General features: G+C 41.5%; 1 protein-coding gene across 4 annotated transcripts in view; it reads right to left on the reverse strand.

The window, feature by feature from the left end:
• The window catches only part of PDS5B (PDS5 cohesin associated factor B), a 254,198-nt gene that overhangs the window by 158,149 nt on the left and 78,170 nt on the right, over positions 1-17,879 (reverse strand). For all 4 annotated transcript variants that reach the window (XM_075919194.1, XM_006134210.4, XM_006134209.4 and 1 more), the window contains exons 7-8: positions 12,761-12,841; positions 6,869-7,009 (exon numbers count right to left, since the gene is read on the reverse strand). In XM_075919194.1, coding sequence (XP_075775309.1) covers positions 6,869-7,009; positions 12,761-12,841 — 222 coding nt within the window. The remainder of the gene's footprint in view (positions 1-6,868; positions 7,010-12,760; positions 12,842-17,879) is intronic.

Consider the following 17,879-nt stretch of genomic DNA (forward strand, 5'->3'; position numbering starts at 1 on the left):
GGTGGAGGTCAGAGAGAGAGACACAGCAGGAGGAGGAGAAGAGAAAGAGTGTGGCAGTTTGCGCTGCTTGCTCCTGCACGGCGGCACGGCTGAGCAGCGCACAAGTCAGCCAAGCGCCATAGAGGGAGGCAAAGCGGGGCAGGGCGGTGACATATATGACTGGGGAGCGGGGCCTGGACGAGCATGCATCCCAGACGGAGACAGAGGAGAGTGGGGAGAGAGAGAGAGAGGCAGGAGGGGAAAATGACAGAGAGAGAGAGAGAGAGAGAGAGAGAGAGAGACACAGACAGACAGACAGACAGACACAAACCGGAGGCTCAGGAAAGAAGACCGACGTGGAAGAGAGAATCACTTCTTATGACGGGCTAATTGGCTAGTGCAATAAGAAAAAGACAAAAAAGATTTTGAGGAACAGCTAGCCAAAAACTCAAAAGGTAATAAAATGTTTTTAAGTACATTAGAAGCAGGAAGCCTGCTAAAAAACCAGTGGGGGCCATGGGCGATGGAGATACAAAAGGAGCAATCAAGGATGAAGAAGCCATTGCAGAGAGACTAAATGATTTCTTTGCTTCAGTCTTCACGGCTGAGGATGTTAGGAAGATTCCCAAACCTGACCCGTTCTTTGTGGGTGATGAATCTGAGGAACTGTCCCAGATTCAAGTGTCAGAGGAGGTTTTAGAACAAACTGAAAAACTTAACAGTTACAATTCACCGGGACCAGATGGCATTCACCCAAGAGTTCTGAAATAACTCAAATGTGAAATTGCAGAACTATTAACTATGGTTTGTAACCTATCCTTTAAATCAGCTTCTGTACCCAATGACTGGAAGATAACTAATGTAACATCAATATTTAAAAAGGGTTCTAGAGCCAACCCTGGCAATTACAGACCGGTAAGTCTAATGTCAGTACCGGGCAAATTAGTTGAAACAATCGTAAAGAATAAAATTGTCAGATACGTAGAAGAACATAATTGGTTGGGAAAAAAGTCAACATGGTTTCTGTAAATGGAAATCATGTTTTACTACTGTATTAGAGTTCTTTGAAGGCGTTAAACATGTAGATAAGGGGGATCCAGTAGATAGAGTGTACTAAGATTTCCAGAAAGCCTTCGACAAGGTCCCTCACCAAAGGCTCTTGTGTAAATTAGGTTGTCTTGGAATATCCTTTCATGGATTGAGAACTGGTTAAAAAAAGACAGGAAACAAAGGGTAGGAATAAATGATAAATTTTCAGAATGGAGAGGGGTAACTAGAGGTGTTCCCTAAAGGTCAGTCCTAGGACCAATCCTCTTCAACTTATTCATGAATGATCTAGAGAAAGGGGTAAGCAGCGAGGTGGTAAAGTTTGAGGATGATACTAGACTATTCGAGATAGTCAAGACCAAAGCAGACTGTGAAGAACTTCAAAAAGATCTCACCAAACTGAGTGATTGGGCAACAAAATGGCAAATGAAATTTAATGTGCATAAGTGTAAAGTAATGCACATTGGAAAAAATAACCCCAACTATACATATAATATGATGAAGGCTAATTTAGCTACAACTAATCAGGAAAGATCTTGGTGTTATCACGGATAGTTCTCTGAAAACGCCCACGCAGTATGCAGCAGCAGTCCAAAAAGAAAATAGGATGTTAGGAATTATTTAAAAAGGGATAGAAAATAAGACAAAGAATATATTACTGCCCCTATATAAAACTATAGTACGCCCACATCTTGAATACTGCATACAGATGTGGTCTCCTCACCTCAAAAAAAAATATTTTGGCATTAGAAAAGGTTCAGGAAAGAGAAACTAAAATGATTTGGGGTTTGGAACAGGTCCTATATGAGGAGAGGCTAAAGAGACTGGGACTTTTCAGTTTAGAAAAGGGGAGACTTAGGGGGATATGATAGAGGTATATAAAATCATGAGTGGTGTGTGGAGAGGGTGAATAAAGAAAAATTATGTACTTGTTCCCATAATATAAGAACTGGAGGACAAATGAAATTAATGGGTAGCAGGTTTAAAACTAATAAAAGAAATTTCTTCTTCACACAGTGCATAGTCAACGCCTTGCCAGAGGAGGCTGTGAAGGCTAAGACTATAAAAGAATTTAAAAAAGAGAGCTAGATAAATACATGGAGGTTAGGTCCATAAAAGACTATTAGCCAGGGAGTAAGGAATGGTGCCCTGGCCTCTGTTTGTCAAAGGCTGGAGAAGGATAGCAGGAGACAATTTGCTTGATTATTGTCTTCAGTCCACCCCCTCTGAGACACCTGGCACTGGCCACTGTCGGCAGACAGGATACTGGGCTAGATGGACCTTTGGTCTGACCCAGTATGGCCATTCTTATGTTCTTTGACAGCACAGGCAGTGACTGACAGAATCATCTTGCACTAGGCAGTACAGACACTGCTCGTGTCCATCTGCTGCTACAACTGCTGCACTCTGTGCACCTTTTAAAATTCAGTGGTGCGAGCATGACAGGTTTTTTTGGTTTGTTTTGGGTGCTGTCTTACCTTACAGGCGAGCAGGACGTGGCAGAAGCACCCACCTGCTGCTTCGCCTGCTTTTCTTGCTGTTATCCTTTTCCTTTTTTTCCTTCTTTGTCCTCTCCCCACCCACCACCACCCCACGCTGTTAGGGAGACTAAGTGCGACTAATGCTGGCAGCGATTGAGAAGGAACTAAGGGAATGGCCACCGGTGTTTGTCTGTCAATCTGGGCAATAGCGCAGCACACGCTGAAGATCAGGGGACTGCTAACAAAGATCTCCGGGCCATGTGCACAGCGTCACTGACAAACATACGTGAAGCACCCACAGAAGAACCCTGTGCATAACATCTGAGGCTGCAGCAACCAGTTGGGAGTGCAGGGTTGCTGGTGGCAAGGTGACCAAGCAGTCAAGAGGGTCTGTGGGTGGCTTAAACACCGATGACAGCCATGTTAGGAGCAGGTGAAAATGTAAATGAGCATGATGAGCACATGGGTGCAGAAGCTGATCCTCACGAACACTAGAGTCCATGGGGGGGGGGGGGGGGGAACAAGGCAGTACTTGCTACTGCCTCATCTGGAGAAGATGATGAGGCGATGGAGAAACTGGATCATCTTGGTCCACCTGATCCCCTTAACTCTCCCCGATCCTTAGTCTGAAGGGGATGCAACTACAGATGGGGCCAGCATAGATGCATGCCCCTCCTGTCCCATAAGGTCCTGCACAGGATTCAGGACCGGAGCCACTGACCAGGCAGAGGGTGGCACCCAGGTTGAGTGCACCACTGACGTAGCCCAAGAAGGAAGCCCTTGGCCTTGATGAAAGGCCCATGGGGTCCAAAAGGGCCACCAGATAGGTGTCTGCAATTGAGGCGGCTAAGCCTGTACTGGTGCTGTCCGCACCTCTGGATGTCTGTGTCAGGAATGGTGCCAGAAGCAGGAATGGAATCTCAAGCTCAGAGACTCCGCCTCCATCATGTATTCCGGTGCCAATCATGGAGGCGCTGACCCAGATGATGCCATTGACTGGTATCGAGGAGAGTGGAGATCGATGCTCATAGCCATGCATTTCCCACAATGCGAACAGTCGTAGGCAGTGCCACAGGTGCTGGACATAGTGCTGGGTGGGCCACCTGGCATGACGGCACCAATGCAGGAAATTAAGTGCAGAGGGCAGTGCTACCAATGCTATAGTGGCTGGTGCCACCTAAGAGAAGTTCTGACATACCCCGAATGGAGCCACTGCTATGAGTTCAATGAGGTCCTGCACTGTCTCAAACGTATGGCATAGATGGAAGGTAGAAGCCCTTCACCACCACTGGCACCAAAAAGGCCACCAGCTCCAGACTCGATAGACCTGCTCAAGGGGCCAGAGTTGACTGTGCAGGGGCTGAAGTACTCAGCTTGGACAGGTTGGGCGCAGTGTGGACTGATTCCAGGGCCTTACTGGACCTCCTGGAGGGGGGTTGACCTCAGTCCATCCTCTTACACAGCACCCAGGAATGGGACTAGTTTCAGGAAAACAAGCCACTCTTCTGTCTCAGAAATTGGTGCCAATAGCAATCTTCTGGGCGCAGCACTGAAGCCTCACATAGAGGCCAGTGCTCTGTGTGCCGATGGCATTGGAGTGGCTTGCTGAGGCCTAAGTGCCAACTCCATGAGGATCAGTTTAAGTCCTTGGTCCCTCTTCTTTTTAAATTTGTGACTTAAACCCCTTGAAGATACTGCACTTACACAGGTGGTGTGAGGATGCCCTCTAGGCATATGCTTAACACTTCACAGGCTGCTTTAAACCCTAGGGCTGCTGCATTTCCCAGGAACACAAACAAAAGAAAGGAGAACCACCACTCCAGACTAACTATCTAAAGAAACTCCAACAAAAAACTAAATCCACACTACAAAGAGCAATTAAAGACTTCAATGTTAGGTGGGAAGGTCCCATAGCTTGGGATACAGCCCAAGCCCAAACAACTAGACTGTAATTAAATAGCTTGTAATGGGATTGCACTCATCACTTGCAAGCGCCCCCTGTCCAAGTACATATGCCTCCACTCTCTGTGATGATTCAGCCTTCCAGCCAGAGTTGTATATGATGTGAATATAAAATAAACCCCCTTCTGGAGAAACAGTCCAAAATAACCTATTCCAATACCCTTTGATTGGCCTTTCTTTTCCTGTCACCTCTCCGGGCTCAGGTCCTTAATTAGTCCCGCAAACTTTAAAATAGCCTCAGCTCTGGCACTGAGCTATACTCCAGGGCTCCCTCCCTGGAGGCAATTTCCATACCCTCTTTGGTCCTTTTGAGCCCAGCAGTTCAGTTTCCTTTGGGATGCATCAAAATTCAGGCCACTTTCCGAGTGGCTGTGTGGAGGACCCAGGCTCACCCTTTACTCCATGTCTCAGCCTAGGGGCCCTAAGGATAGCAGCTGTGTCCCTTTAACTAATCTGTGTTGCTGCTATGATTTTGCTGGGACCATAGGGAAGTGGTCCAGGAATTCTTCACTCTTATCTCAGAGTCTGGTCTCAGTTGAATTCTAGCCACCACCCCACCTCTCTCCACACTAGATCATTGCCAGGACTGCTCTCTGAGCCAGCTGGACAAGCCAACCTCATTCCTCCAGCTCTTGCAAGGAACTGATCTCACTTTGGCTCTACAGCTTTCCTTATACTAGGCCGGTGGGCCCAGACTCTCAGTTCCCTACAGCCTCTTTCAGACTGGTTATGTGGGATACTGCCACTCAATGTATTTTGGAGGACCCCCTCTCTGCAGTGCCGTTTTTTGGGGAAGGCTGCGACAGGAGTTCAAAGTCTCTAGCAGGAAGCCTCAGAGCCTGATCCTCCTCACCATATAGTAAGCAACATCCTCACAGGTGACAAAGAAAGGGCTTTTCATATTTACTAGGGATAGAGAAGATTCTTTAAGCGTACTCCCTCCGTTTCAGATTTTTAAATGTATTTTATTATTATTAGCAAAAATTGGTCTTCAGTGAGCTGGTTCCTGGCAGATAGAAGTTCCTAGTGCAGGTCAACACAGCCAGCAGCTGAGTCTGGTAAGGAAAGTCCAATAACATTTCTCTCCCTCAGGATGTGCCCTTGGCTAATGGTACTTTGTGAGTTAATGGACATTGCCACTAGTTTCCCTGTATTAGTCTGAGTTTCTGGCATAGGCTGGCTTTTCTTGTTTGGCCAGCTCATTGCTTTGAAAATGACCTCTCAGCTCCTTTCAGACAATCCCATCAGCAACAGGAAGACCTGCCTGCAGCTGTGGATTGAAGGCTAGTCTGGGACAGAGACATTCCTATTCTGTTCTGGGCAGTTTCCTCCGATCAGAATTGGCTGAAGACCCATTATTTAAGATCTGTGGACCTTATCATGCAGAAGAATATAGAGAAACAGTAGTGACAGACAAGAACAGAAATAGATAGGAAAAGGCAGTATTATAAGAAGCAAGACCAAAAATTACACCCTGAACCCACAATAAGAATGCCTTTTTATTCAGAACTTACGTATTTCTTCCAGGACTTTCCCAATTCAAGCATAAGAAAGTAGAATGAGTAATACAGAAGACATGACCCATAGTAAAATATACTGAAGTTAGGCCTTATTTTAAAATCATGAGACCTATTCCCCCCCCCCCCCCCCCCCATTCAGGAGACTAATAAAATAAAACCTGAAAAAGATGTACTGCTTACTCAAGCTAAGTGGTGGTGGGGGGGGGAGAACAGCTTGGCACCCACACTGCCTTTTAATACAGAGTTGAGAAGGCAGTGAGACATAAGGGACCCAGAAAGGAGAGCATAATGATCAAGGATGACTACACTCAATGAAAATGCAATAAAACAGACTTTAATTCTTAAGTTTCCAGAAAGTAACAGTAAGGAAGTTGCTGTCTTCCCACTATAAAGGATAAAATGTATGTCCAACCTATTGACAACAATACAGTATTTTAAAGTTGGACAGATATTCCAACCTTCTTTAACTTTTAAATTGCCACATACAAAGATTTATAGTACACTACTGAGTGGCGTAAGATATTCAATCTATAAAAATTTGTGAACCACTGCATAAGCATTTAAACAAACAGTAGTGTGCAACAGAAATGACACAAAAATATCAGTAAGTTATTTCTGTATGAAACATACTAATCATACTTTCTATTTACTCTGTGGAAAAAAAACTTCTGTAATTTCATTTTTTCTACAACTTTCAGATTAGTTTTCCTATAAGATTTACTCTTGTGGACTGGTTATTTTGAAATCCTGAGATATGACAGTAAGAAAAACATTTAATTCCAAATTAGACATGACAAACTTATTAAATATTATTCAGCTCATATTCAGAACAAAAAACATTTTTGAGACTGTATAAAACATATGTAGTATAGTATTTACCTTAAGTTTGAATTCAAGCTGCGGTAAAACAGAAAGCAAGAGATGACTGTCAATATTGTACAACTCCAGAATTAAGTCAAAGACATGCTCTGACAGATCACTGATAGAAGTTTTCCCAAGCATAAGCACCTGATTAAAGAACTGGAAAATAAAGCAAGAAAAATTATATCAGTAACAGAATATAAGTGAAACAGTACACATCTTTTTTATTTTTTCTTACCTATACTCTTTGCCTACCACTGATTCATCTTAAAATATCTTCACTTATTCTGAATAAAGATACCAATTTTTGTCTGTTAAAATGATAAAAGGGAATAAGCTTATGGAAAAATAACCCTCAAGATATGGTATTTTTCCTAATAATTTAGTCACAAAGAGCAACCATACCAAAAGATATGATGCAATGTTTAGCTTATCACAGCAACTCTAGATACAACTTTAACAAATACTTTCTCCACCAGTTTTAATTATGTCAGGTCTTTTGTAAAAACCAGGAGTACTGCGGCACCTTTCATGGATATGCCCTAATAAATCTCTTAGTCTCTAAGGCAGGTGTGGGGAACATTTTGGTTTGAGAGCCATTGACACACACACAAACACAGTTGGGGACACACACCAGAACCTAGAGAGGACTGGCCTCGTAGATTTTTATGAACCTTCCCCCCCCCCCCCACGGTTATGGGGTAGGACCAAAATAAGGGGTTCAATGTGTACGAGAGGACTGACAGGAAGTGGCCTCCTTCCCTGAGGCCCCTCAGATCCCCCACAATCCATACCACCAGCCCTCTGCCCTGAAGGATCCAGGCTACACCAGGTAAGTCACCTAGTAATGTATGAAGTGTATCTGTAGCAACGTCAGTCACAGGATATTAGGGAGACAAGCTGGGTGAGGCAATATCTTTCACTGGACTACTAACATCTGTTCATGAGAAACAGACGTCTTCAAGCCACACTGAGCTCTTCTTTGGATCACACAGCTCTAAGAGGTTCAAGAGCCCGTCTCTCTCACTAACCAAAGTTGGTACAATAAAAATAGATATTACTTCACCCACCTTATCTCTCTACCTTATACAGTTTTTAAATGTAAATTTATAAACTCACAATGACTTTGTGTGTTTAAGAATTTATATCTGCAAAATGGCATATTTATACACAGCAGTTAAAAAGCAAACATTTCTTAGTAACTTTGTGTATCTAGACTACAGAGTTTTGTCGACAAAAGTGGACTTGACGACAAAACTATACCTGCGTCTACACTACCGCTGAGTTCTGTCGAAATAACGTCGACAGAACTCAGCAGTTTTGTCGATGCTGGTAAACCTCATTTTACGAGGCATAACGCCTTTTGTCGACAGAGTTCTGTCGACAGAAGGTGTTATTGCATCTAGGGCTGTGTCTAGACTACAGGGTTTTGTCGACAAAGCAGCTTGCTTTGTCGACAGAACTGGCTGTAGTCTAGACGCTCTTTGTCGACAGAAGCTTTGTCGACAAGTAACTGTCGACAAAGCTTCTGTCGACAAAAGCCTATAGTCTAGACGTACCCTTAGGTGGACATGAGTAAACCTGCATTTCAACTATTAAAAAAAAAATTGATAAAATCCTACATAAATAATAAAATTAAAAATGTGAACACTTTAAACATAGCTTAACATTTTAACCCCTCTTTCTTACTACTGTACGTACTAAAAACTGTACGTACTAAAAACGTGGGAGCAAAGAATAAAAGTTCTCTCTCATTTTAGACCAGGGAACTAATTTTCAAACTCCTTTTTTAATCTACCAAACAGCCCCACGTGCAGTGTGCAACATTGTTCATGCTACTCCAAAACCAATAAGTCCTCTTTAATAAGAGCGCATTTAGTGGACTCTGCCTGAACTTGAGCAGATCAACCACTACAAGGTTTACTACCCACAAAGTCTGATAAATATGTATCAGATCAGAAAAAGGGACAGGCACTAAATCAATCAAAGGTGAATTTTAGAAAATTTAAAGTACCCAATCTGAGAAATCATGGATCCACTTTTTGTTAAGCACCTACAGCTCACCTGATGTCATCAGGAGAACCAGGGGTGCAGTAACTCAGAAAAATCAGGCCCAACAATTCTGAAATGGGCACAAAAAACTTGACACCCATAAAAAATGGCTACCTTTGAAAACTGGACAATAGGCGTTTCAAGCAATTGGTATGGTGCCCTGCAGCAGGCAAGCCAGAATACAGGAGACCCCTCTCTCCTTCCCATTACACAAAAGAAGGCAATGAGCAACCTATCAATAACCAAAAAGGCTGCATTAACTTAATAAGAAACGCCTTTATGGATCCTCAGAGAAACAGTTGTGATAAGAGAAAAGACGTTGAACACAAAGCTTATGTTCTGCATCTTTTAGTTGGAAAAAAATGCACTTCTTTGAACTCAAAAAATCATTATCCAATTATGCCCTTTTCCCTTTGTCAGATTATTTTTCAGCCCATGTGTTTCTAGAGTAACAAATCACAGAACTGTTTGGAACACCATGATCAATATGCAAGAAAATATACAGACCTGGGTAAAGCATTTGAACGATTAACTACAAAACCAGCAGGGGGAGTTCACATGTTCAATGTGCTATTTTAACATATATCAAGTCAACTAGGGAAAAGTAAGGGGCTTCATTTATAAGGTGAGATGCATCAGAAGAAAAATGATAAACTATTAAATGACCAGGAAAAGAAGCACCATATTTAGAAATTAAAAAAAAACCTGTGTACTACACTAAAAACACTAACCCTTTGAACTGGCCTTGTGAGGGTGTTTATTATTTTTTTAAACCAGCTGCTTCAACTGGAAGATGATCATTCCTGGCTGAATAGTTGTGTCCCTCTATTGTGATTACCCCTACAAAGAACATTTTTCTTTAATATGATAAAGACTGTGAATGAATCATTCCCCACTTTGGGGGTATATGTTCGGAACAAAGGATCTGTGAATGCATTTTTTCACCATGAGGGAGGATTTTTACTGCAGTTACAACTTGAAGCCCCAGTCAGGATGCAAGAATCCTCTGTGCTACATGCTGTATCTGCCACAAACAGCTTACAGTCTTTACATGTGAGGAGACCGTTTTTTACAAAAAGCAAACTAGAAGATGGAGAAAGAATCAGTAACATATGGTAACAGTGAAATGAGCACAGTAAATATAATAAGCAGCCATAACACACCTAATGCGTAACATCGAGTCTAAGGTTGCCACAGTTCCATGAGACAATCAAATCTAACTCCATTCTTGTCTTTCCTTTCCATCTTCCTATCCATGTTAATTAGCATAAATCATGCAACCATGGATTGTGGTGGTGTAGCATCAACACCATTGTTAAGTTTAAACTTAAGTCCTTTCTTAAGCAAAACTTGGGTGTAAACTTTCAAAGTTACCTGCTATGATTATTGATATCAATATTAAATTACTAGATACTCTTTATATAATTTTTACACACATTCTTAACAGCAACCTCTCCAATCTTAAGGTCTTATAACATTCAATATGTTTTAGATAACAGTTTATTGATATAGGAGTATGAGATCAGAGTTGCAGGATCTTGTAAGCCAGCATTTATGAAGTTGGAGCACCCATTGCTTTTTCCTGTCACAGCTGAAAGTAAATCCAGTATGGTATTGAAAACACTGAGGCTACATGAAGGTGACAAGGAATACTAACCATGTCCTTTAAGTTTATTTTAACGTCAAGAGTGGCTGCTGCAACCTTAGCAGTAATAAACAAAATTTGCTACTTGTGTTATTTATAGCAGAACTCTCACTTTTCTTATGCTTGGGCTCTCTGTCTCATCAATGCCTCCTCTTCATCACCCATCTCTTCTCTGAGGTGTTCCCTCTCTATTCAACTCTTAAGTATTCTTTCCAATCAACCTGGAATTTTTCTTGGTCCTCCATCTGCCTGCCTATTCTTTCTTCTAACTCCCTTTCCCCCCATTCCTTCCTATGACAATGATGTACGAAATCCATTCATACAGTTGCTCCCATGGTCAGATCTCTCTCTCCATGCCCATAACAAACAGTAATTGCCTGCCTTCTTAAATCATTTAGGCAGAACAAGAGGTGTGAAAAAAAAATCAAAACAGATAAGGTGAGAGCAATATTCATGCAGCTCTCACTTCTGGGGATCATTTCAGCAATCTAAAAAGCAGCTTAGAAATGGAGGGGAATGAAAAATGTGCAGGTAATACTCCTTGTCAAGTCAAAGGCTTCAACACAGGCTCTAGGCCTAAGTAATACAGATTAAAAAATAACAGTAATATATCCGGCAATTTTTTTCCCCTAGCAGGAGCTGACTAGAATATATTCTATTGAAAGGACAGAGAAATTTGTCTGAAGGTGTGATTTGTACACCTACCAACCAGTGGCTGAGGGTGCACACATGAGCAACTGAGAAAGGGCCGTACCACAACCTTCAGCTTTTCTTGAAATCAAGAGGGATCCAGGAAGTTTTCTAAGAGGAGTCTGAACTGCTGACTGTCACATATATAGGGACAGTTCCATTGTATTTATGATTATGGGTCAGGTCAGACCAATGAAGAAATTATGCAAGAAGCTGCTATACTTGCTTACACTGACTATATATGAATGGTATTTTGTTTAGATTGTTATTTCCCTTTTGTCTTCTGTTAATTACCATCTCTCTTGTTTGAATGGATAAGCCCCTCACCAGATTACTGAGAGAACAGCTTTTATTTGATTGTCTCACACACACACACACACACACACCCACCCCCACCCACCCCAACCTTCCTTTGATTTCCATTTGAGAACACTGAACCTAAAAAAAAAAAAAAGTGTAGAATTCATAGACCATGAACTTCCTACTTACTAGTATTCAGTCTTGTCTAAATCAAATTCTAACCAAGTCCCATAATATGGTCACACACATCCTACAATGCAGCATAATCTAATGGGCAAGACATTGGACTTGAAGTCAGACACTTGAGTTCTATTTCTAGCTAGGGATGTTAAATATCTGTTAACTGAACAGTCAATTAACCTAATAAATTCTTATTGCTTACTCAACTATTCTATAGTCCTCAGGGGTGAGGCTAGCAGCCAGTGCACTCTGGCCCCACTCCTAAGGAGCCCTCCACCACTTCACGCTGTTTCCTCTGTGACGTGCCAGGTGGGAGCTGGTCCATGAGAGGAGGCAATTGAAAAACCAGCACCCCTCATGGACTGGCTACCTGTCATGCCGTGTTGCTGCCTCTGATACAAAGGCAGCAGTGTGGGATGGCAGTAGCACTGTGTGAGGGGTGGGGCTGGTGTCTGAGCTCCCGGATCCGGCCAGAACTGAGCCTGCCTAATACACTTTAAATGCAGAGCCACAGCAGGAGGTGGGTCCCAGACCCAGCAGAAGCCAAGAGTGAGCAGGGCTGCTGGCCCGCCTGCTAAAATATTTACTGGCCAGGGGAGGGGAAGGGAGAGGGAGAGGGAGAGAATGCATATAGTCTATGGCATTAACCAATAAGCTTTTGCTATTTCCAGCTCTGCCACCTTGGACATATTACTTCATTTCTCTGGGCCTCCATGCAATTTGCATAAATGGGACTTCTAGATACTACCCTAATACAAAATTATAAAAATAATAAAAACACAGTTTGGTTTTGCAATTGTGTCAAGAAATTGTAACAGAGTATCCCAAAACTGGTAATGGCTTTGTTAATTTCTAAACAATTGAATATTAGATTTTAAGGACAATATTACATGGTATTTTAAATACAGTGGATATTCTCCATCAGATAACAGTTCCAAATTATAAAACTTAAAAAACTAACCAACTTACAAAAACAAAATTAGTAACTATAAGTTACTCAGCTCTCTTTTAAAGCTTTTATCTTGACCCAAGTCTCAACTTACGTTAGTAATGTATGGTTCAATAGCTTGAGCTGTCCTCTTTAGTAAAGCCTTTGCCAAGTCATATGCTTGCTTGTTTAAATTCTGAAAAACACAAATAGAAAACTTTGATCCATACATTAATCTTAACTATAGACTTTAAGAATATTGAAATTAATATGTATTAATGATAAATCCCCTGGAAATCCTCAGTAGTTAAAGGGATGCTATCAGGTCAATGCTGTTTCCAAAAACCTAAATTTTGGACCAAAACTTGAAAACTTAATTTGCTTACTAGAGAGTGATGAATAGGGCATTTTCCCTGACTGTTCATGCTTCAGAATTTTTCAAATCCCACAGAAACCAAAAAAATTTTTAATTAAGTTTATCACCATTATGGTTGTGAAGATAACCTTGCAAGTATGACCCAAATGTTGATAGAATCAGTGTTCCATGTCTTCCAGGCTGATGTGTAAATCAAGAGGCGAAGTGCCTGCATCTGCTGCTGTTCCTCTTGGCTCTTTTCCCGATTTGCTTGGGAATTATATACCACAGCATATACTAGCAGTGGAGTTAGTTGTATGAGACGCACACAAAAATGAAAGTTGGTGAGAGGCAGAACAGCAGATACCTTCTTGCAGCCACCAGGCATCCACGTGGGAGGAGTGCACATAATAAAGATCACAGCCTTGTTCCCCTACAGATGCATAGTCTGGATGATTGGGGAGAGAAAACAAAAAGCAAAACCCAAACCCTTCTTTCTCTGTATAACCAGAACAGGTTGGTGAATACCAACATTCCAAGAATACGTTGGTAGAGGATCTTAGCACCGTTCTTTTCTATTATCTAAAAAGTTCAGTTATGTTTCTCAATCTAGTATTGTCCATCTACATAATTCGTGGGCTACCCCTGCTTTCCCACCACTGATCTTTTATCAGTCACCGACTAGTATGTAAATTTTTCTATCCCTGTTGCAAAACTAATTTTTCAATAATTTCAGGTGCAAAAAGACCAGTTAAAACATTTTCCTGCAGTATTTCCAACACCAAAATTATACTATTTAAATGCAATGAAAAACTATTTTACATTACACTTTAAAATTAAGCACACAAACGTGAAACTGAACACTATAAAAAAACCAAATTAGTTCGGATATTACAAACAACGTTGTAGATTATAAAAAATTGAGTAATTTTTAAGCCAAAAGAACATTTTATAAAAACAGACAGTTGCTTTTATACGCCATTTAAAAAGAAAAAAATAGTTGAACGATCTGATATGTATAGAATCATAGAACCACAGAGTCAGAAGGGATCTCAGGGGTAATCTACTCAAACCCCTTGCCAATACAGGATTTGTTGTGTGTCAACCATCCAAGACAGAATGCTATCCAGCCTCTTTTCAAAAACCTCCAGTGAACAAGATTCCATGACTTCCCTTGGCAGTTTGTGTAGTATAGTAACATAACTGCTTATGAAAAGATATTCTTCATTGTACTCTAAATGTTGTTTTCTAAATTATTTCTCAACAGCATGCATTATGAGAAACAACAGGAACTTAGCTAAAAATGGTTTGCTTAATTTTTACATGGCTCTTTTAATACACACAGGCAGAAATGTAGCCTTAAATTTGTAGTGTCTTTCTACTGTTTAAACTTTGCAACCCTAAAAATTAATAAAATTGACCAAAAGTTTCCAATCTGAGGGATGGAAGCCAAGTAACACATTTTTACTTTCTTGTAACATTACAACTAAGACACTGGTAAGTAAAAATATTAAGTTTGTTAATGTAAAGGAAAAAATCTGAAACTATGACAATTATTTTTTAATATTTATTAGAATCAAAATTTGAGTCACTACTAAAAGCAAGTAAAAATTCTCATCCTGAACAACTACTGTATTAGGTGTTTTCTCAGAACCTGATCATAGAAAAGACTTGAAACAGTAATTCATCTACTAGCTTCACTTCCTCTCCCGCCTCCCCTTCCCTCCCCCCATGAAAGATAAGGATATAAAACTGAGCCGTGTTTAGCGTCTGAACTGAGAAGCAAGGGAGAAATTATGCTACATACAATGAACAGAATCAATCACTGGAGACACAAAGTCATATAGCTAACACACAAAACCTCGCATGAGCAGATGAAGTTAAGATAGGATGATTTAATATGCTCTTGAAAATTCTAAAAACAATTGAGTACAGTAATTCACAATTCTCATTTTTTTCAAGTCACCTACTATTGTCAAAAGGTTATTTCACCAATGTCACAATGAAGAGAAATGTCACTCTTCTAGAAATGTTCATTTAAGAAGTAACAGGAAGGAAACTTGCAACTGTATTCAAGAACTACAGATCATACAATTTTCCATTCATCAAATACAAATTATAAAAAACTGGCAAGTATATTTAAAGATGCAGTAACTTGCATTTTTCAAGTTTGTATTTAATGGAAGCAATAAACAAGAAAAAAAACAATAATACCCAAAGAGAGACAGCAGTAATAATGGAAAGCAAATTACATCATAATTTACAACATGTTGTGGCAGCAATTACAAATAATAATAGTAGTAATGCAAGTCTAAGGGCAGTATACAAAAGAACTCCACATTATGGAGCAGGTGACAGCTCCTGTTCAATGAAATTAAACACTGAACATTGTGTTCAAGCTCTGGACACCTCTACTAAAAAGGTCAACACAAATTAATTGTTGCTTTTTTCTGAGATCCCTTTAGTGTATTTGAAGGAGTACTTTATCTCATGAGTAAGATAAAAATGGCCACGTATGTATAGTTTGGCAAAGCAAGTGGCTAATAGGGCAGTGCTAACTGATTATGAGCTTTTGGAAGACGTAACACAAGCAAGTTAAGGGGAGACGACATTTAGGTTGGTGCAAGGGGCAATAGCTATAAGTGACCAAATGAAGTTCAGAACGGGAAAAGGACAGTGAGATCATCAATGTGGAAATGTCCCAAAAGGTGACAAACCCCATTTCTTAAAGCATTTAAAACTAGCCTGAACAAAGCAATAACCCAAGTACACTGATGGGAGCAATCATGCTCTAGCAACTGGACAGAAACACCAGAAGGCACTTTTTTGCCTAATTTCCATGATCTGATGCATGGTTCTAATATTATGAAAGTTATTTTGCAGAATCATCCAAATACGCTAACGTGGGTAATTACAGGAAACTCTCACCATTTGTGATGGATGCATTCCTGCATCCAATGCAAATGGTAAAATTTATGAATACTGGGAGTCATGGCTTCCAGCCCCCGCAGGGAACTCCCCATGGCTTCCAAACTCACAGCAGGGCTGGGAGTTGTGGGGAACTCACTGCGGCTCCAGGCAACCACAGGAACTCACCGCAGGAGCCAGGACCCACAGTGAGTTCCTTACGGCTCCCAGCTCTCACTACACCCCAGTACAGGACAGGAGACCCGGAAATAGGCAGAACTGCGAACAACAATTCCATGAATCGCAAGGGTCTCATATACCAATTTCTTCCACATATATAATGAAATACAACAGAACTGATCCGTTAGGTGCTACTTCTTGTCACTGTTGACAAAGGCATCTAACAGTGAATCTCTATGAAATCCTTTATTGTTCCTAAAAAGGGAAGGCAGTCAATGGCAATTAGGTATACCAAGGAGTTTCTGAAAATCTCACAAGGTGCCTAAATACTTTTGAAAAATCTATAGCTTTGTGCTTCAGATGGTAAATGTTATGACTATAATACAGCTATTTTACAAAATAGCTGTAATTGCAACTCAAGATATAAAAAAATATGTTTTAAATTAAAGTCTGCGTGTCTGTTTGTTCAAGAACTCCTCCTAAACGGTAAGAGCTAAGGCCACAAAATTTGGTATGTAGCTTCCTCTTCTACTAAATTAGTGCAAGGCCAGGGTTGGGTCATGTCAGGAGAACCAGAAGCTCTGGGAAAGGACACTTTTCCATAACATATAAAGGGAGGAGCTGCTGTTCCAAGGAACACAATATGAGATTGGCCACAGATGACAGCGAGCCCGAAGGGTAGAGCTGTATGCAGAGAATCCACTGGGGGTAGCCGTACCACCAAGAGAGTGGCCAGCAGTGCTGCAGCTCTGCCATCTTACCTGTCAGAACACCAGTAAGTACCTCCCCCCACCCAAACTCCTTCCACCCCTCCCAGTCGTTGGCAGCAGACCAGGGGTGGGAAGGAAGAGAACAGGCCCCAGGCGAGGTAGGGAGGAGTAGTCCGGTGGGATGAGGGGGAAGAACAGGCCCTGTATGAGTTGGAAGGTGGCATTAGGGGAGAGAAGAACAGGTCCTGGAAGGTCGAGGATAGTGGTAAAAACAAGGGCCAAGCGAGTTGCCAGCAGGGTGTCCTTGGGTGAGGGGGGAACAACAACAGGCCCTGGACTGGCTAGGAGTGGCGAGAACAGGCCCAGGGCTGGCTAGGAAAGAATACACCTCTGCCCCCCATCTTCCTGCACATATACACCCCACATACCCAAGACCCCATCCTGAAGGACCTGCGCATGCCAGGTAAGTCTGCTAGTTAATATATATGAGACAAAAGCAAAATGAGAAAACTGAAAAGTGTAATTGGCATCAGCGGAGATGATGATACAAACAAGAAAAAGTAGGATGCAGGGAGCAGAGAAAGCAATACAATAAAAACACTTGATTTTAACAAATCCATAAAACCAAAATGTAAGATTTGTGAAATATGTGGATAACTACTGAATTTTCAAAGTTTCCCTTGTTTTTGTACCAACTAGCATCAAGAGATAAACCACCACAGAATTAAAGGTGTTAAGTGGGTAATTGACTAATCATGTACTCAATACAATTTGTATTGACTACATGATTAGTATATAAGGAGAGACGCATGCTGGACCTACCTCCACTACAGCTCTGCAGTTTAAATGTAGCAGAAGCTGGGCACACAGGCAACCTGGCTCCTACTACATTTCAAGTGCAGAGCTACAACCGGGGTAGGTCACAGACCTGGCGCAAGCCAGGACAGAGCAATCCCAGCTCGCACCAGGTCCCAGATTGCTGCACCTCTGCCTCCCTTGCCTCTCCCCATGCACCACAGAAATGGTGCTGGGAGGATCCAACTTTTAAGCTGGTTCCCCCCAGCACCGGCTTATGCTTCCTA

This window comes from Pelodiscus sinensis, chromosome 1, assembly GCF_049634645.1.
Source record: "Pelodiscus sinensis isolate JC-2024 chromosome 1, ASM4963464v1, whole genome shotgun sequence".
Lineage (NCBI taxonomy): Eukaryota > Metazoa > Chordata > Testudines > Trionychidae > Pelodiscus > Pelodiscus sinensis.